The sequence below is a fragment of the Podarcis melisellensis genome (assembly GCF_964234715.1).
Source record: "Podarcis melisellensis genome assembly, chromosome: 8".
Taxonomy (NCBI): Eukaryota; Metazoa; Chordata; class Lepidosauria; order Squamata; family Lacertidae; genus Podarcis; species Podarcis melisellensis.
This window is the reverse complement of record NC_138540.1, coordinates 24355798-24368712: the sequence shown is the minus strand read 5'-3', so window position 1 is coordinate 24368712 and position 12915 is coordinate 24355798. Positions and strand designations below refer to the sequence as shown.

The 12915-nt window shown below is 46.0% G+C and overlaps 2 protein-coding genes across 4 annotated transcripts in view; both read right to left on the bottom strand.

Annotated features, from left to right (window-relative positions):
- Window positions 1–12915, bottom strand: part of MRPS16 (mitochondrial ribosomal protein S16) — a 249029-nt gene that overhangs the window by 89738 nt on the left and 146376 nt on the right. The gene's annotated exons all lie outside the window — the stretch shown is intronic.
- The window catches only part of TP73 (tumor protein p73), a 70237-nt gene that overhangs the window by 49037 nt on the left and 8285 nt on the right, over window positions 1–12915 (bottom strand). For both annotated transcript variants that reach the window (XM_081923624.1, XM_081923625.1), the window contains exon 2: window positions 1775–2020. In XM_081923624.1, coding sequence (XP_081779750.1) covers window positions 1775–2020 — 246 coding nt within the window. The remainder of the gene's footprint in view (window positions 1–1774; window positions 2021–12915) is intronic.

Here is a 12915-nt window from a genome sequence, read left to right as displayed (position 1 = left end):
ACCATGTACCACATGTGTGGTGACCAATTGGAGACTGCTGAGGAAGGGAACTGGCTAAACCTGCTGCTTAACCTGAGTGATACTGGAGAAGTGGGTTCAGACCCCTCTCAACCTTGATGCAGAAAGTGGCTGGTTTGCTTTGTCTGATAGAGCTCAGTGGGTGAGACTTTGAATGAAGCCAGTTCTGAAGGCACGGTCTAAGAGTTACAGCCAACAGCGTGCTCTCCCCAGCTGTTGTTGGACTACAACTCCCATCAGCCCAAACCAGCAAGGCCAGGGTTGATGGGCATTGTAGTCCAACAAAATCTGGAAGGCAACACTTTTGGCTACTGCCAGTCTAAAGGGATATGACACAACCAACTTGCCATACTTAAACAGAGTGGCTGGAGCCACCCAGAGTGGCTGGGGCAACCAAGTCAGATAGGCGGGGTACAATTAAATTGTTGTTGTTGTTGTTGTGGCTATCAGGTCTGGTCAGCACATGGATGCATTGCTACATGGGAAACCCCGCCCACGCTGCACTAAGTTGTATGATCAGATATATGTGTAATAAGTGAACACTAAATGCCACATCTGTTCAGCTATGCCCTGCACCCTTTTGCTTGCATTGCACCAGGTGTGATGGGATTTTGGAACTGGCTTGTTGAGAAAGAGGTCCCATATAATGGACCTAGCTCCCAAAGTTGGACTGAAGAGCGAAAAAGGCAAGATGGTTGTAAGATGCATTGACACATCTGAAAAGTCTGCTTGCCCAATATGGGCAAATGCATATTTAAAAGAACGCCTATTGTCACGCACCAGCATTTGAGGAAAGGCCATAACTCAGTGGGTTGAGCACATGTTGAGCATGGAAAGGGGCTCAGATTCAATCCCTGGCATCTCCAGGTCCTTCAGAAACCCTGGAGAGCTTCTGCCCGTCAGTGTAGGCAGCACTGAGTTAGATGGATCAGCGGCCTGAGTCTTCACAAGGCAGTTGCTTAGGTTCTAAAATAAATAAATAAGATGGCAACCTATTGAGAGTGCATTCCTGGCTGGCAAATCCCCAGCTGAAGGACATGAGAAGCTGCCTTATACGGAGTAGGACCAGTGCTTTCCCCCCTAGAAAAATAGGTACTGGTACTCACCATGAAGTTGTTATAGTAAGTGCCACACTTTTTAACAACAACAAAAAAAGGTGCTGCACTTGAGTACCCCTTGAAAAAAAGCACTGAGTAGGACAATTGGTCAATCTAGCCTAGTATTGTCTTCTCTGCCTTGCAGTGGTGTTCCAGGGCTTCACTGAATCACAGAATTGTAGCATTGGAGGGGACCTCAAGGGCCATCTAGTCCAACTGCCTGCAATGCAGGAATCTCAACTCAAGTATCCATGGCAGATGGTCATCCAACCTCTGCTTAGAAACCTCCAAGGAAGGAGAGTCCACCACTTTCCGAGGTGGTCCATCCCATTATCAAAGCAGCTCTTACTGTCAGGAAATTCTTCACAATATTTAGGTTAGGATCTCCTTTCTTGGAATTTGAATCTATTGGTTTGGGTCCTAACCGCTGGAGAAAAACAAGCTCTCTCCATATTCTATGCAGCAGCCCTTCAGGTATTTGAAGATGGCTTTCACCTCTCAGTCTCCCCTTCTCCAGCCTAAACCTTCAGGCATGAGATTTACCTGGAGACACCAGGAATCAAGCCTGGGACTTTCTGCATGCAAAGGGAAGCCGTTCCTCCACTGAGCTGTGGCCTTGCCTTCCAAAAGAGCCAAAAAAACCAAGCCATGCAACTTACTGTCCAGGTCGCAGATTTAGCCGTGCTGGATTGCTGGAAGGTGACCTCGAAGTGATGCGGCCCCGGGTAGTCAGTGTTGGACGGGATGACAGGCGCTGGGGACATGGTGTCGAAGGTGGAGCTGGGCTGCGAGTAAGGCGAGAGCGTCGGGACATTGGAGGCGTGCTCGGAGCTATAAGGGCTAGAGGAGGCGGCCCTGCTGTCAGTGCTCTGATCCATGCTGTTGTTTAGCAAATTAAACTGAGACTGGAGGAAAGGAAATGGAGGGGGAGGAGGATGGAAAGGGGGGGAGGAGGAAGGAAGGGATGGAGAGAAATAACACCGCCAGTTTAAACACATGGAAATCTCAACACACTCCTTTTTTTGCAAAAGAAAAAGTTTTCCAGGTGTCTTGTTACAGGCACCTTTAAAGGGGTAGCCTCACTCCAGAGAAAACCAGCGTGGGCCATTCATGGCTCAGCTTCTTCTCTTTAGCCACTGCACCACCCCCAATTCCAAACAAGCCACCACTTGTTAGAAAAAGAGAAGGATACTCTTTTTTTTTGCCTTTTGCATTTTTTTCTAACAAGACTGACCTTGATCCAAGATGGAGATGACACGTGTGCAACCCTGCCCCTCCAAAAAAACAACAACACAACCCAGGATATATACATACATGCATACATACATACATATATAATACATATAACAAATTTAGCAAAATGGAACCCTTGCATTTTGCCCTTGGGAAGAGCTAAAGGTTTTGTGATTTGGGCGCTGTCCATTCTGAAAGTGAGACTAAAGGCATTTGCATAAGTGACTGACCCTCATGAACTATCTCGAGGTGTAGCTGTGGGTAGAGATAGAAAGAGATGTCAATTTCAGTTCCTCTCCTTTTTCCAGTCTTAAATCTAGATTGCACATTGCATTTTTTCCCCTTTTACATAAGACAGCATGAAAAAGTGTGTGTGTGCGCACGCGCATTTTTACACACGTTCCCCCTTATTTGTGCATTTTTGCAACACATTTTCCCCTTCTGTGAGCATTTTTGCAAGCTGTTTACCCCACCTTCCAATAGGATGCAAGTTTGACTGTTATTTTCACTAATATGTGCATGCTTGCTTGTATGCAGTCTTTGCTTGGACTATTTCGTTGAAAATCTTCTCTTGGAGAAGTGCTCGTTTCAAAGGAGAACTGTGTTTTGGTTCACATAGTGGTTTGGGGGGGCATATTTGAGAAGTTTGTATTAAAATGCAGACCACATGAATTCCCCCTCCATCCCTGAGCCAAAAGTGATGATGGGAGCTACAGTTTAGCAACCTCTGGATGGCCCATAGCTTCCCCACACCTGGAGGTGATGTCCAAGAATCCTTCCAGCTTTATAAGTCTATGGGTAAGTTTACTTGCAATGGGCCGCAGTGCATTCTCATCCACAGATGTAATAAATGAGCACAGCAGTCATCTGTGGAGGAGCATACAACTATTAAGAGAACTGCAGCCGTGGCTCAATTAAAAGAGCATCAACTTTGCATGCAGAGTAGAGCTTCAAACTGTGACATCTCCAGGCAGAGTTAGGGATTTCCTCTGTCCAAAACCCGGGAGAGCCACAGCCAGTCAGTGTAAACAATACTGAACTAGATAGACCAAAGGGTCTGGCTCAGAATAAAGCAGTTCTCTACTTCCTTGTGCTGGTAAACTTCTCCAAGGAACTGGAAGCAGGTGATAAAACCCATCTACCTTTTTTCAGTATGAGGACTGTGTGCTGAAGGTCCAAGGGTTGTATGCCACACACATACAGCAGATATAAAGCCACTCACACAGGTCATGCCACCCTCATTGCCACTGAGTGGTGTAAACCTCTCCATACAACTCCATGCTTTGACTGGGCCATTTCACCGTTGCGGTGCTGAGCTGTGCAGAGGGGCTTTAAGCCGCTCAGCTCAGCGCTGAGATGGAGAAAAGAGGGTGTTGATTTTGCTGGGGGCTGGTGGGTCCCCTGCAGTGGATGTGGCCCATGGACTTTGGGCATGGCACCCATGAGGCTACCCCACTGATTTCTCCCTGGATGGGCAAATGAATCTTGAAGACTTTGCAAAGAATCTCCCCTGGGGGCAAATGGGGTCCTGGCTTGCCAGCTACCTTTAGCCAACCCCCACCTGCCAGCCTTCTTACTTTCCACTAGTCAACAGGGGGCGGGCACTGTCCATCAGCTTCCTCCACCTTAGCCTGAGTGTTGCCCCTTGTATAACCCAGCAGGGAGAAGGAGGCAGATGGGCACAGCTAGAATGAGTCGGCTCTGCCTCTGGCACCACCTGCTGTTGGCCCTCCTCCCTTTGGCCCCACCACTCCCAATGGGCACCACAGTGCCACACCTGAGGATGCTGTGCAGAAAGCAAATGCCCTCTTGCTGAGTTACAAAGCCTCCTTCCGATCCACTTTCCTTATTTCAACGTATGCATCTCCCACCTTTTTGAGGTCTTCGAGGCAGTTCTTGAGCGTGTTTGAACAAAGTATATTTTTGGTCTTGGCAGAGGCAAGCCTGCACACGTACGTAGGTCTTCCACCCCAGAACAGGCACACAGATTCCCTTGCCCTGTGCTTGGTGTCCATGCTAAAGACCCATGCCAGGGCTTCAATAGCTTTCTAGCATCACTCGCTGGGGAGGGACCATAAACTCAATGGTTAGAACTCTTGCTTTGCACAGAGAAGGCCCCAGGTTGAATTGCGGGCATCTCCCGGTACAGCTGGGAATATCCCCTGCCCAGAACACTGAACACATGACAGGCAGGGCCAACTACCACTTAGCTATGATTCCTGCATTGCAGCGGGTTGGACTAGATGACCCTTGGGATCCCTTCTAACTCCACAATTATAAGCTTCTATGATTCTAACTAACTAGTTTCTGCTGCCATTCTCCTCTCTGCTGAGTTCTTCAAGGCTCTAATGCAGCCTTTCTCAACCTTGGGTCCCCAGAAGTTGTTGCACTACAACTCCCATCATCCGTAGCTGCCAGGGATGATGGGAGCTGTGGTCCAACAACAGGAAAGTCTGCTCTGGTGCATTCAAAAGAAAGCTTGGGTCATTACCTATATCCACACTCTAGGTCTCAGGCTCAAAAAATAAAGTACGCTTCCTGGTTGCCATTACAGAACACAGTTGGGAGAAGGAAGGGTGACAAAGCTAGAACCAGTTAGCTGTGCCTGTCATTGGCTCTGGCGCCGCCTGCTGTTGGGCTCCCTGCTTTCCGCCCCACCAGTCCAAACATCCAGCAGCCACCATGGCATGCAAGGGAAAAAATAGAGAGCACAACAACTGATTGGTTAAGCCCTTTAAAGATCTGAACCGAATGTGGAAGAGAGAAGGAGATACCCAAACTGGTCCAAGAAGGAGGGGTTATGATGGTTTAAGGAAGGTGTGAAACCAGCCCAGGAAGGTGTGAGGATGGGGATAGCACTGAAGGTCAAACAGAGAGGCTTGGAGAGGCATATTCAGGCTCTGTAATTGACCTTCGTCACTACTGGCATGAAAAATACAGCCATTTATTTCTTTGGGAAATTCCTAAACTTCACCTTCACCCAGAACATGAATGTGTGAGCAGTGTACATAAGAATCAAACATCAGTATAATATCATCATCATCTACTCATATGAGTTAAAATAATTTATAAATATATATTTTTTAAAAACGAACTTATATGCCACCTTCTATTCAGGGACAGAGGAAGGGGGCAGTGGGGGCAGACCACCCCGGGTGTCTTCACTGAGAGGGGTGACATTCGGCATGCTGCCAACCCACGACTTTCAAGCCTACCCTGAGCCATCGGGGGAAGAGGGGAGCTGCACCACTTTGCCTGTGCCATTCCCCCCTTCCTCCTTCATTTTGACAGCTCAGGGAGGCTTGGGAGTCATGGGCGGACAGCGTGCTGAATGTCCCCCCATCACGGACCAGCTCTGCCCCTGTGGGTGGCTTGCTCCGTCCCTGGCGGCAGGCGCTTTTGCCACTCCATGCACCCAAGTGGCTATCCCGTGCCTGGGAAGGCACCCTCCATGCCCTGCCCCCCTCGGGAGTGCGCTCCACGCCCCCCAGAGCTCCCCTGCCCTCCTTGGGTGTGCACCTGCCCTGGGCAGCTTGGGCATGTGCTCCACTGCTGCTGCTTCTATTCAGAAGATTTAAGGGCAGTTTACAGTCAAACGATAATACTGATGATGATAATGTACTATAAAAATGCAATAAGCCAACACTGAAATGCCAGAGCAACAGGACCTACAACATCCAGCAGCAATTATCAGCACAATATCTGTGTCCAGAAAAATGCTTGGGCAAATAAGAGTGGGTTTGTTTGTTTTCAGCATACACCAGAAACTGTTGGAGCTAACCTTACCTTGCTGGTGAGCAGAGCCGTCTTAGGCATATCCGGCGCCATGGTGCAAAGATCCCTCCAGCACCCCATCCCCATTTCTCAGAGTTGTTGACCTTTTCCCAAGCCTCTGCGGGGATCACTCTCCTCCCACAGAGGCTTGATGGGGCACAGCTGGCGGGCATGCAGGAGGGAAAGTGGAGGCCACTGGTAAAGCCACGCAGCTCCCCCATTCACTGGGGCTCCTGGAGAGGCCAGTGCCCTGGCGCAACACACCAGTAAGCCCAATGGGAAAGATGGCTCTGCTGGTGAGAGGGTAGTATAGCCATAGAATCATAGGACTGTAGACTTGTAATGGACCCCGAAGGTCATCTGGTTGGCATGTACTAGGGTTGCCATATTTCAAGAACTAAAAATCTGGACATTTGGGGGGGAAGTTTAAAAAACCCAGACATTTTGCCGATTTCCCAAAATCCTCCCCCCTCCAGACGCTAATTCCACCATTGCAATCCCAGACATCTCTGGGGAAATCTGGACGTATGGCAACCCTATCATATACATTCTTTGGCCACACCCATCAACATCAATGGGTCTACTCTAGCACTGGATCCCACCCAATGACCTGACCCTACACCAGATAAAGCAAAACTCTGAAGATCTGTCTGCAAAGCAATAGAAGCTGGATGGATTTCATTTTTGCAGATCCCCGGTTCAACACAGCAATGGAACTTAGTTACCCTCCTCTCCTTACCAACATGCCATCAATCTTAAGATTTTTAAAACTAACCAGACTTTGGAATCAAGGGACAAGTTATAACTTGGGATTCTCGAACCTCACCCACGGATAACTTTCTGATGTTGCACTCTAATAGCTTCCTTTCTTTCTCTTTTTTCTTTTTCTTTTTTTTTTTAAAAAGTACCAACATGAGACATCCATGTCAAGCAAGACCTCCAGCGCGTTGCAACTCCTACAATATCATCAGTGTTCAGTGAGTAACAGTTGGAATTCGGAGCAAGACTGAACTTGCACTGGTGGAGAACACCTCTTTTCTCCCCGAAAATATGCATGCAAAACTCCTTTGTCCTCTTTGATAATACAGTTCCAGGATGCTTTCACCCTCTGCACTATGGATCTTGAGGTGCCTCCTCAGACAGAGATCCCCAAGAATCGGAATTGAGGAGAATTTTGTTTTGTCTGCATTTTAAAGCAAATCAACTAAATTTGCAGTTCTCCAGCTAATATGCCGCTTGAACAGAGTAAGCAGAGTCCGTTTTTTTTAAATGCAGTTTTGGTTCAAAAGACATATACTGAAATCTGTATTTTATGAGGATAATGGGTTATGGCCAATGCTAGGCTTAATGAGACCAGACCCATTGAAATTACCGAAACAAAGGTAGTCATGCCCATTAACTTCAGAAGATCTACTCTGAGTAGGACTAGCACTGGATACCATCTAATGTGTACAAAGATGTAAGGCATATAAAGTGTGAACTTTATAATAGAAATGCATAAAACGTATGTGCAAAAAATGCATATTTCAGGGGAAAGTGTTTACAAGGATGTGTATAATTTAAGCACAACAGAGGACGAGATGGTTGGGTAGTGTTCTCGAAGCTACCAACATGAGTTTGACCAAACTGCGGGAGGCAGTGGAAGACAGGAGTGCCTGGCGTGCTCTGGTCCATGGGGTCACGAAGAGTTGGACATGACTAAACAACAACAAGAAGAACATCAGAGGTGTCTTTCCGGATCTGACTAAAGGTACAGCATTCAGTTTCCCCAGCTGGTCAACCAGATGCACATGGGAAGCCCACCATAAGGACATGGCTGCAAGAAGCCCATCTCACCGTTATTCCCCAACAACTGGTCATTAGGGGCATAATATGCAGCCATCATGACTAGATGCCACTGATAGCTTCCTCCTCCACCACCAAGAATATGTCTAACCCCCATTTTCAAGCCATCACCTAATTTTGCAGTAGCAGCTTCCATAGTTTATCTATGCCCTGTGTGCAGTCCTTCCTCTGGGCTGGAATCTCCTGCCAATCCATTTCTTCAACTGATCCTGTGTCCTTGTCTCATTAGAGAGGGTAAAAAAAACCCATCCACTTTCTCCACACAATGCCTAACTTTCTAAAAAAAACCTCTGCCAAGTCCCACACCCACCTTTACTCAAACTAAACATTTATCCGGTCAAAATACCCCCCAATATTTCTCAGATGAAAATAGGGACGTCCTAAGGAAAAGCAGCACATTCCTGGATCAGTTCAGAAACCTGGATGACTTCTTTAAATCTGGGACTGTCCCTGGAAAATAGGGGCACTTGGAGAATCTGAACTTTCTTTTCTTTTGAACAAAAAAGGCTGCAGGGATAGGAGCTTTTTAGTTCAAAGAAAAGAAAAGAAAATTATAGGGGTGTTGCTGCACCTTGGTGATCATTTTAGTTGCCCTTTTCTACTCCTTTTTTTCCTGATTTGCAACCTCTTCTGAGACTGGGCACAGCATTCCACATGTGACTGCACCATAGATTTCTATAGAAGTGTTGCAATGGGGGCAGAGGGTATAGATTTGCTTTGGTTAGGATGCTATTGTGGACCTCTGCTTAACTGGCGCTTTCTGAAAAGATAAAAGAACACAGTAACAGCCTGTGAGATCAGCACAATGGCTCATCTAGCCCGGGATCCTGTTCTCATGGAAGCCTACCAGATGCCTCAATGGGAAACCCGCAAGCAGAATCTGAGTACAAGATCACTCTCCCCTCCATTGATTTTCAGCAACTGGTATTCAGAAGCATGGCTGTCTCCAACTATGGAGGCAGAGAATAGCCATCACGACTAGTAGCCATTGGTAGCTCTCTCCTCTATGAATTTGTCCAATCCTCTTTTGAAGGCCATCAAATTTGGTAGCAGTTCAGTAACCAAATAATGTGTACAAAGCTGTGAATACACTGGAGTGGTTGGCAGTGTGCATAGAAATGCTAGTGAGATGCATATATTAGTGAAAATGCATCATGTTAGGGAAGACTCCTTGCAAGTAAGTGTATGTATGGTATTTAAATTGTGCGTACTATTACGAGAAAATGCCATGAATCTGGTCAGCATTTTTATCACGCTACACCCTCAAGAGCTTTAGTATGTGGTACTATGACAGAATTACTAAATATAATCCAGCATGGATCAGATCAGAAATCTAGACGAGAGATTACCGGGAGCGCAAGATATACAGATAATAAATGGCTTATTTTAAAAGAAGAAGAAACAAAACCACAACGGTGGCGATTACTGGTGAAGTAAATTAAAGAGACATAGTCACCCTGACTCTGGCAATTATCTCCTAAGGTTACAGAAAACACATGGCCTGTGAGCATTACACAGGATCGGAGGCAGCTACCGTGAGTGATTCATGCCAATTAGCGCAAGTTAAGAGTCAGACCCCACTGAGCACACACCATGGGTGTGTTACACTGTTTGGGAGACAACAAGGTCTAAGGCAGATCACCTTAAATGCTGAGTGATAAATTGACAGATAACTTCTAACTGTGAAGAATCAGATTATAAATCCCTTTGATTTTAGTGCAATTCACTTCTAGGTAATACATTTAGGGTCCAAGCTTGGAAGCAGGATCCCAATGAAATGGCCAGGATTTAATAAATGCAACTTAGAAGCCAGGCTCTGGAGCGACTTTTAAAGTTACAGCAAAGGGTTTGAGCATGAATTAACATTGCCATTGTTCATATAGGAGAGGGAGAGAGAGAGAGAGAGAGAGAGATTGTTTGTCATCGTAAACTTCATGGAAATTTCTGTGCCATTGGAGATGTTCTTGCGGGTTGCTAATTGTTCAGCAGTTTCATGGATCAAAGCAAAAGAGAAATGGAAATAATTACTGTGAAATTGCTTTCTTTGCAAGATAGCTTTAAGAGTATAACATGGTATTTTTCTATATAAAAAGGTATTTGCTGTTTGAGATTGTCAAGGATAAATAATGTCAGAAAAGCTAAGAAGCACGCTACCCGAACGTAACATGTTCAAGCAGAAGTCTCATTGAACTCAGCCTTCTTTTCTCGCTTGTTAAGAGTGCTTAATATACTTGCCTTAAAAGCACATACAGTAATGTATGAATGCCATCAGTGAAACACAGAAAACCCATAAAGAAACAAGCCTTCATATCTGTAACCAAACAATAATCCGCTAATTTCAAAGGCTAGGGCACCAACACAAGAGTCTGGGTTTATCAAACATTAGTCCCATTAATTTCAATGGGTTGTATCCAACTAAGTTAAACCTAAAATAGACTCATTGGAATGAATTGGTCTACTCTAGGACTAATGTTAGATAAAGCCTAATGGGTCTACTCTGAGCAAAATCTAACTGACTACTTAATGGAACACTTAATGGACTACTTAACTATTGATTAAAGGCATTAATCTACTTATAATATTTGAAATAAGAGCCAAGCACATTCATCAGTAATTGCCAGTGAGTGCCTTTCTTTTATTCTAAGGAAGCTCGTTTCCGATGCACTGTGGTAAGGAGCCAAATTCTGTGGGCATGGTGACAAACCCTCCTCTGTCACTCTTTGAAGACCATGCTGAGGACCAAAACATTGTGTTGCATTTCGCTGGAACCCCTGCAAACAGCTGAACTGTCACAGAGTAGGCTACATCGCATGATCCCATTCCTAAAAAGGACAACGTGGATTCCCCTGTGGTCTTTGTTGACTGCCATATCCTAAACGTACTGGGTCTTTGGTTTTACAGATCCCTTTTTGTCCCCAGTTCTCTTGAGCAGCTTCCTAAACAGCCTCCCTTACAAAGTTATGGATGAATGGGGAAATACCACCTCCAGACCAGCAAGAGAAGCATTAAAAAAATTAACATGTGGGAGTCAAGTTGGAGCCCAACCTTTATCTCAACTGGAGACAAAGGTCAAAATACACCACTGAGCCACCGTACCAGATGCCTTGCCAAACAAGCATCCTGTGCTGTAGGACCCAACTCCATCTTCAATGCAAGCCTGCTAGAGTGAGATCAATGCGTCTCCCCACATGCTCAGAAGTGCAAAGACGGTGGCTGGCAGCGTCCCTCCAGGTTTTCAGACTCTCTCTGTCCTACCTGGGGATGCTAGGGATTAAAACCCAGGACCTTCTGCATGCAAAGCAGATGTCCTGTGCCACTGAACCATTTGCTAACAGGCAAAGCCAACATTACCCTGATTCAACCCATCCTGAGCCAGCCCACGCTGGCATTCCTCAAGAATCCACAGGTGCCCTGTTCTGGTCTAGCCAAGCGCCACCGCGTCACGGGAACCAAGCCCTCAGCAGAAGAAAAGTCGACACCTACCGTGGTGTAGTGCTGCATTGGGTTGCTAGCGTACAGCATTTTAGTCTTCTTGGGGTTTAAAAGTAACAGGGGAAATCCCTGTCGCCGGAGTCATGGAGTCAAGGGGTGGACGGTGGAGCCGCGGGGGGCATTTAAACGGCATGCAAAGGTGGGGGAGGGCGGTGAAGTGCCTGTGGTGTGCCAATGGGGAAAGGGCAGTGGAAAGATGTGGGGCTGGCTACTTTGGTGGCTGGCTATTTTGCTTGCTTCTCTACCCCCACCCCCGGCACCCTCCCCACACCTTGGTTCTGTCATCTAGCTGCATCTAACAACAAAACTCATACCCACCCCTTTCCCTCTCTCATGACTATTCATTAAAGAAATAGGCAGGCCTAGACTTGCCCGGTGATGTATTGGACAGTACCACTGGTTCTCAGTGGAAAGGGGGGGGGTTGGAGTGTGAGGTGGGTGTCCTTTCTGCAGAATAAAACTGAGCCAGACTTAATTCCCATGTCCAAAATATTTTTTTAGCTGGATGAAACAGATTTCGGTGGTATGTTGCTTTGTCATGGACAGAGTAAGACTTCTCAGCACGGGCAAACGGAACGATTTGGAAATTGTCCCCAGGTGTGTGTGTGTGTATTTGTGACGCTTGAAAAAAAGGTCTGTTCCCAAGACAGATAGTAATAGATTATTCAAGTCTGTGCTTTAAAGAGAAAGCCTTCTTTCTGCAACAAAAACATGTATCAATCCATCAATCGATAGATGCAGATACAGTGGTGCCTCGGGTTACATACACTTCAGGTTACAGACTCCGCTAACCCAGAAATAGTACCTCAGGTTAAGAACTTTGCTTCAGGATGAGAACAGAAATCATGCTCTGGCGACCCGGCAGCAGCAGGAGGCCTCATTAGCTAAAGTGGTGCTTCGGGTTAAGAACAGTTTCAGGTTAAGAACGGACCTCCATAACAAATTAAATACTTAACCTGAGGTACCACTGTATATGCAAAAGCGCAAAGCGGGGTACTGATTGTGCTGCTTCCATACCACTGGCATGAATGGATTTTAATATCATGGAGTCTGCAAATTGGCAAGCTGCATGAAAGCTTCTCTCTGTTGACCTATAAGGCTTCAGTCCACACCATTAGGGCTGCCATACATCCGGAATTTCTTGGACATAGCCAGGATTCGTCCGCCAAAAATAGTGACTGGGCAGAATTTATGAAAATTGGTCAAAATGTATGTGAAAACCCAGTTGGTTATGATTCAATGGGCCAGAAACTTTGGTTATAATATACAATTGGCTGATTGGGAAAAAGTATGGAATGAAAATATGAAATTTACTGCATGTACGGCGTTAAAGGAGAATATTATGAAAATGGTATATAGATGGTACATTACACCGGCTAAGTTAGCAAAAATGTTTAAAACATGTAATAAGTGTTGGAAATGTAAAGAAAAAGAAGGATCGTTTTTCCATATGTAA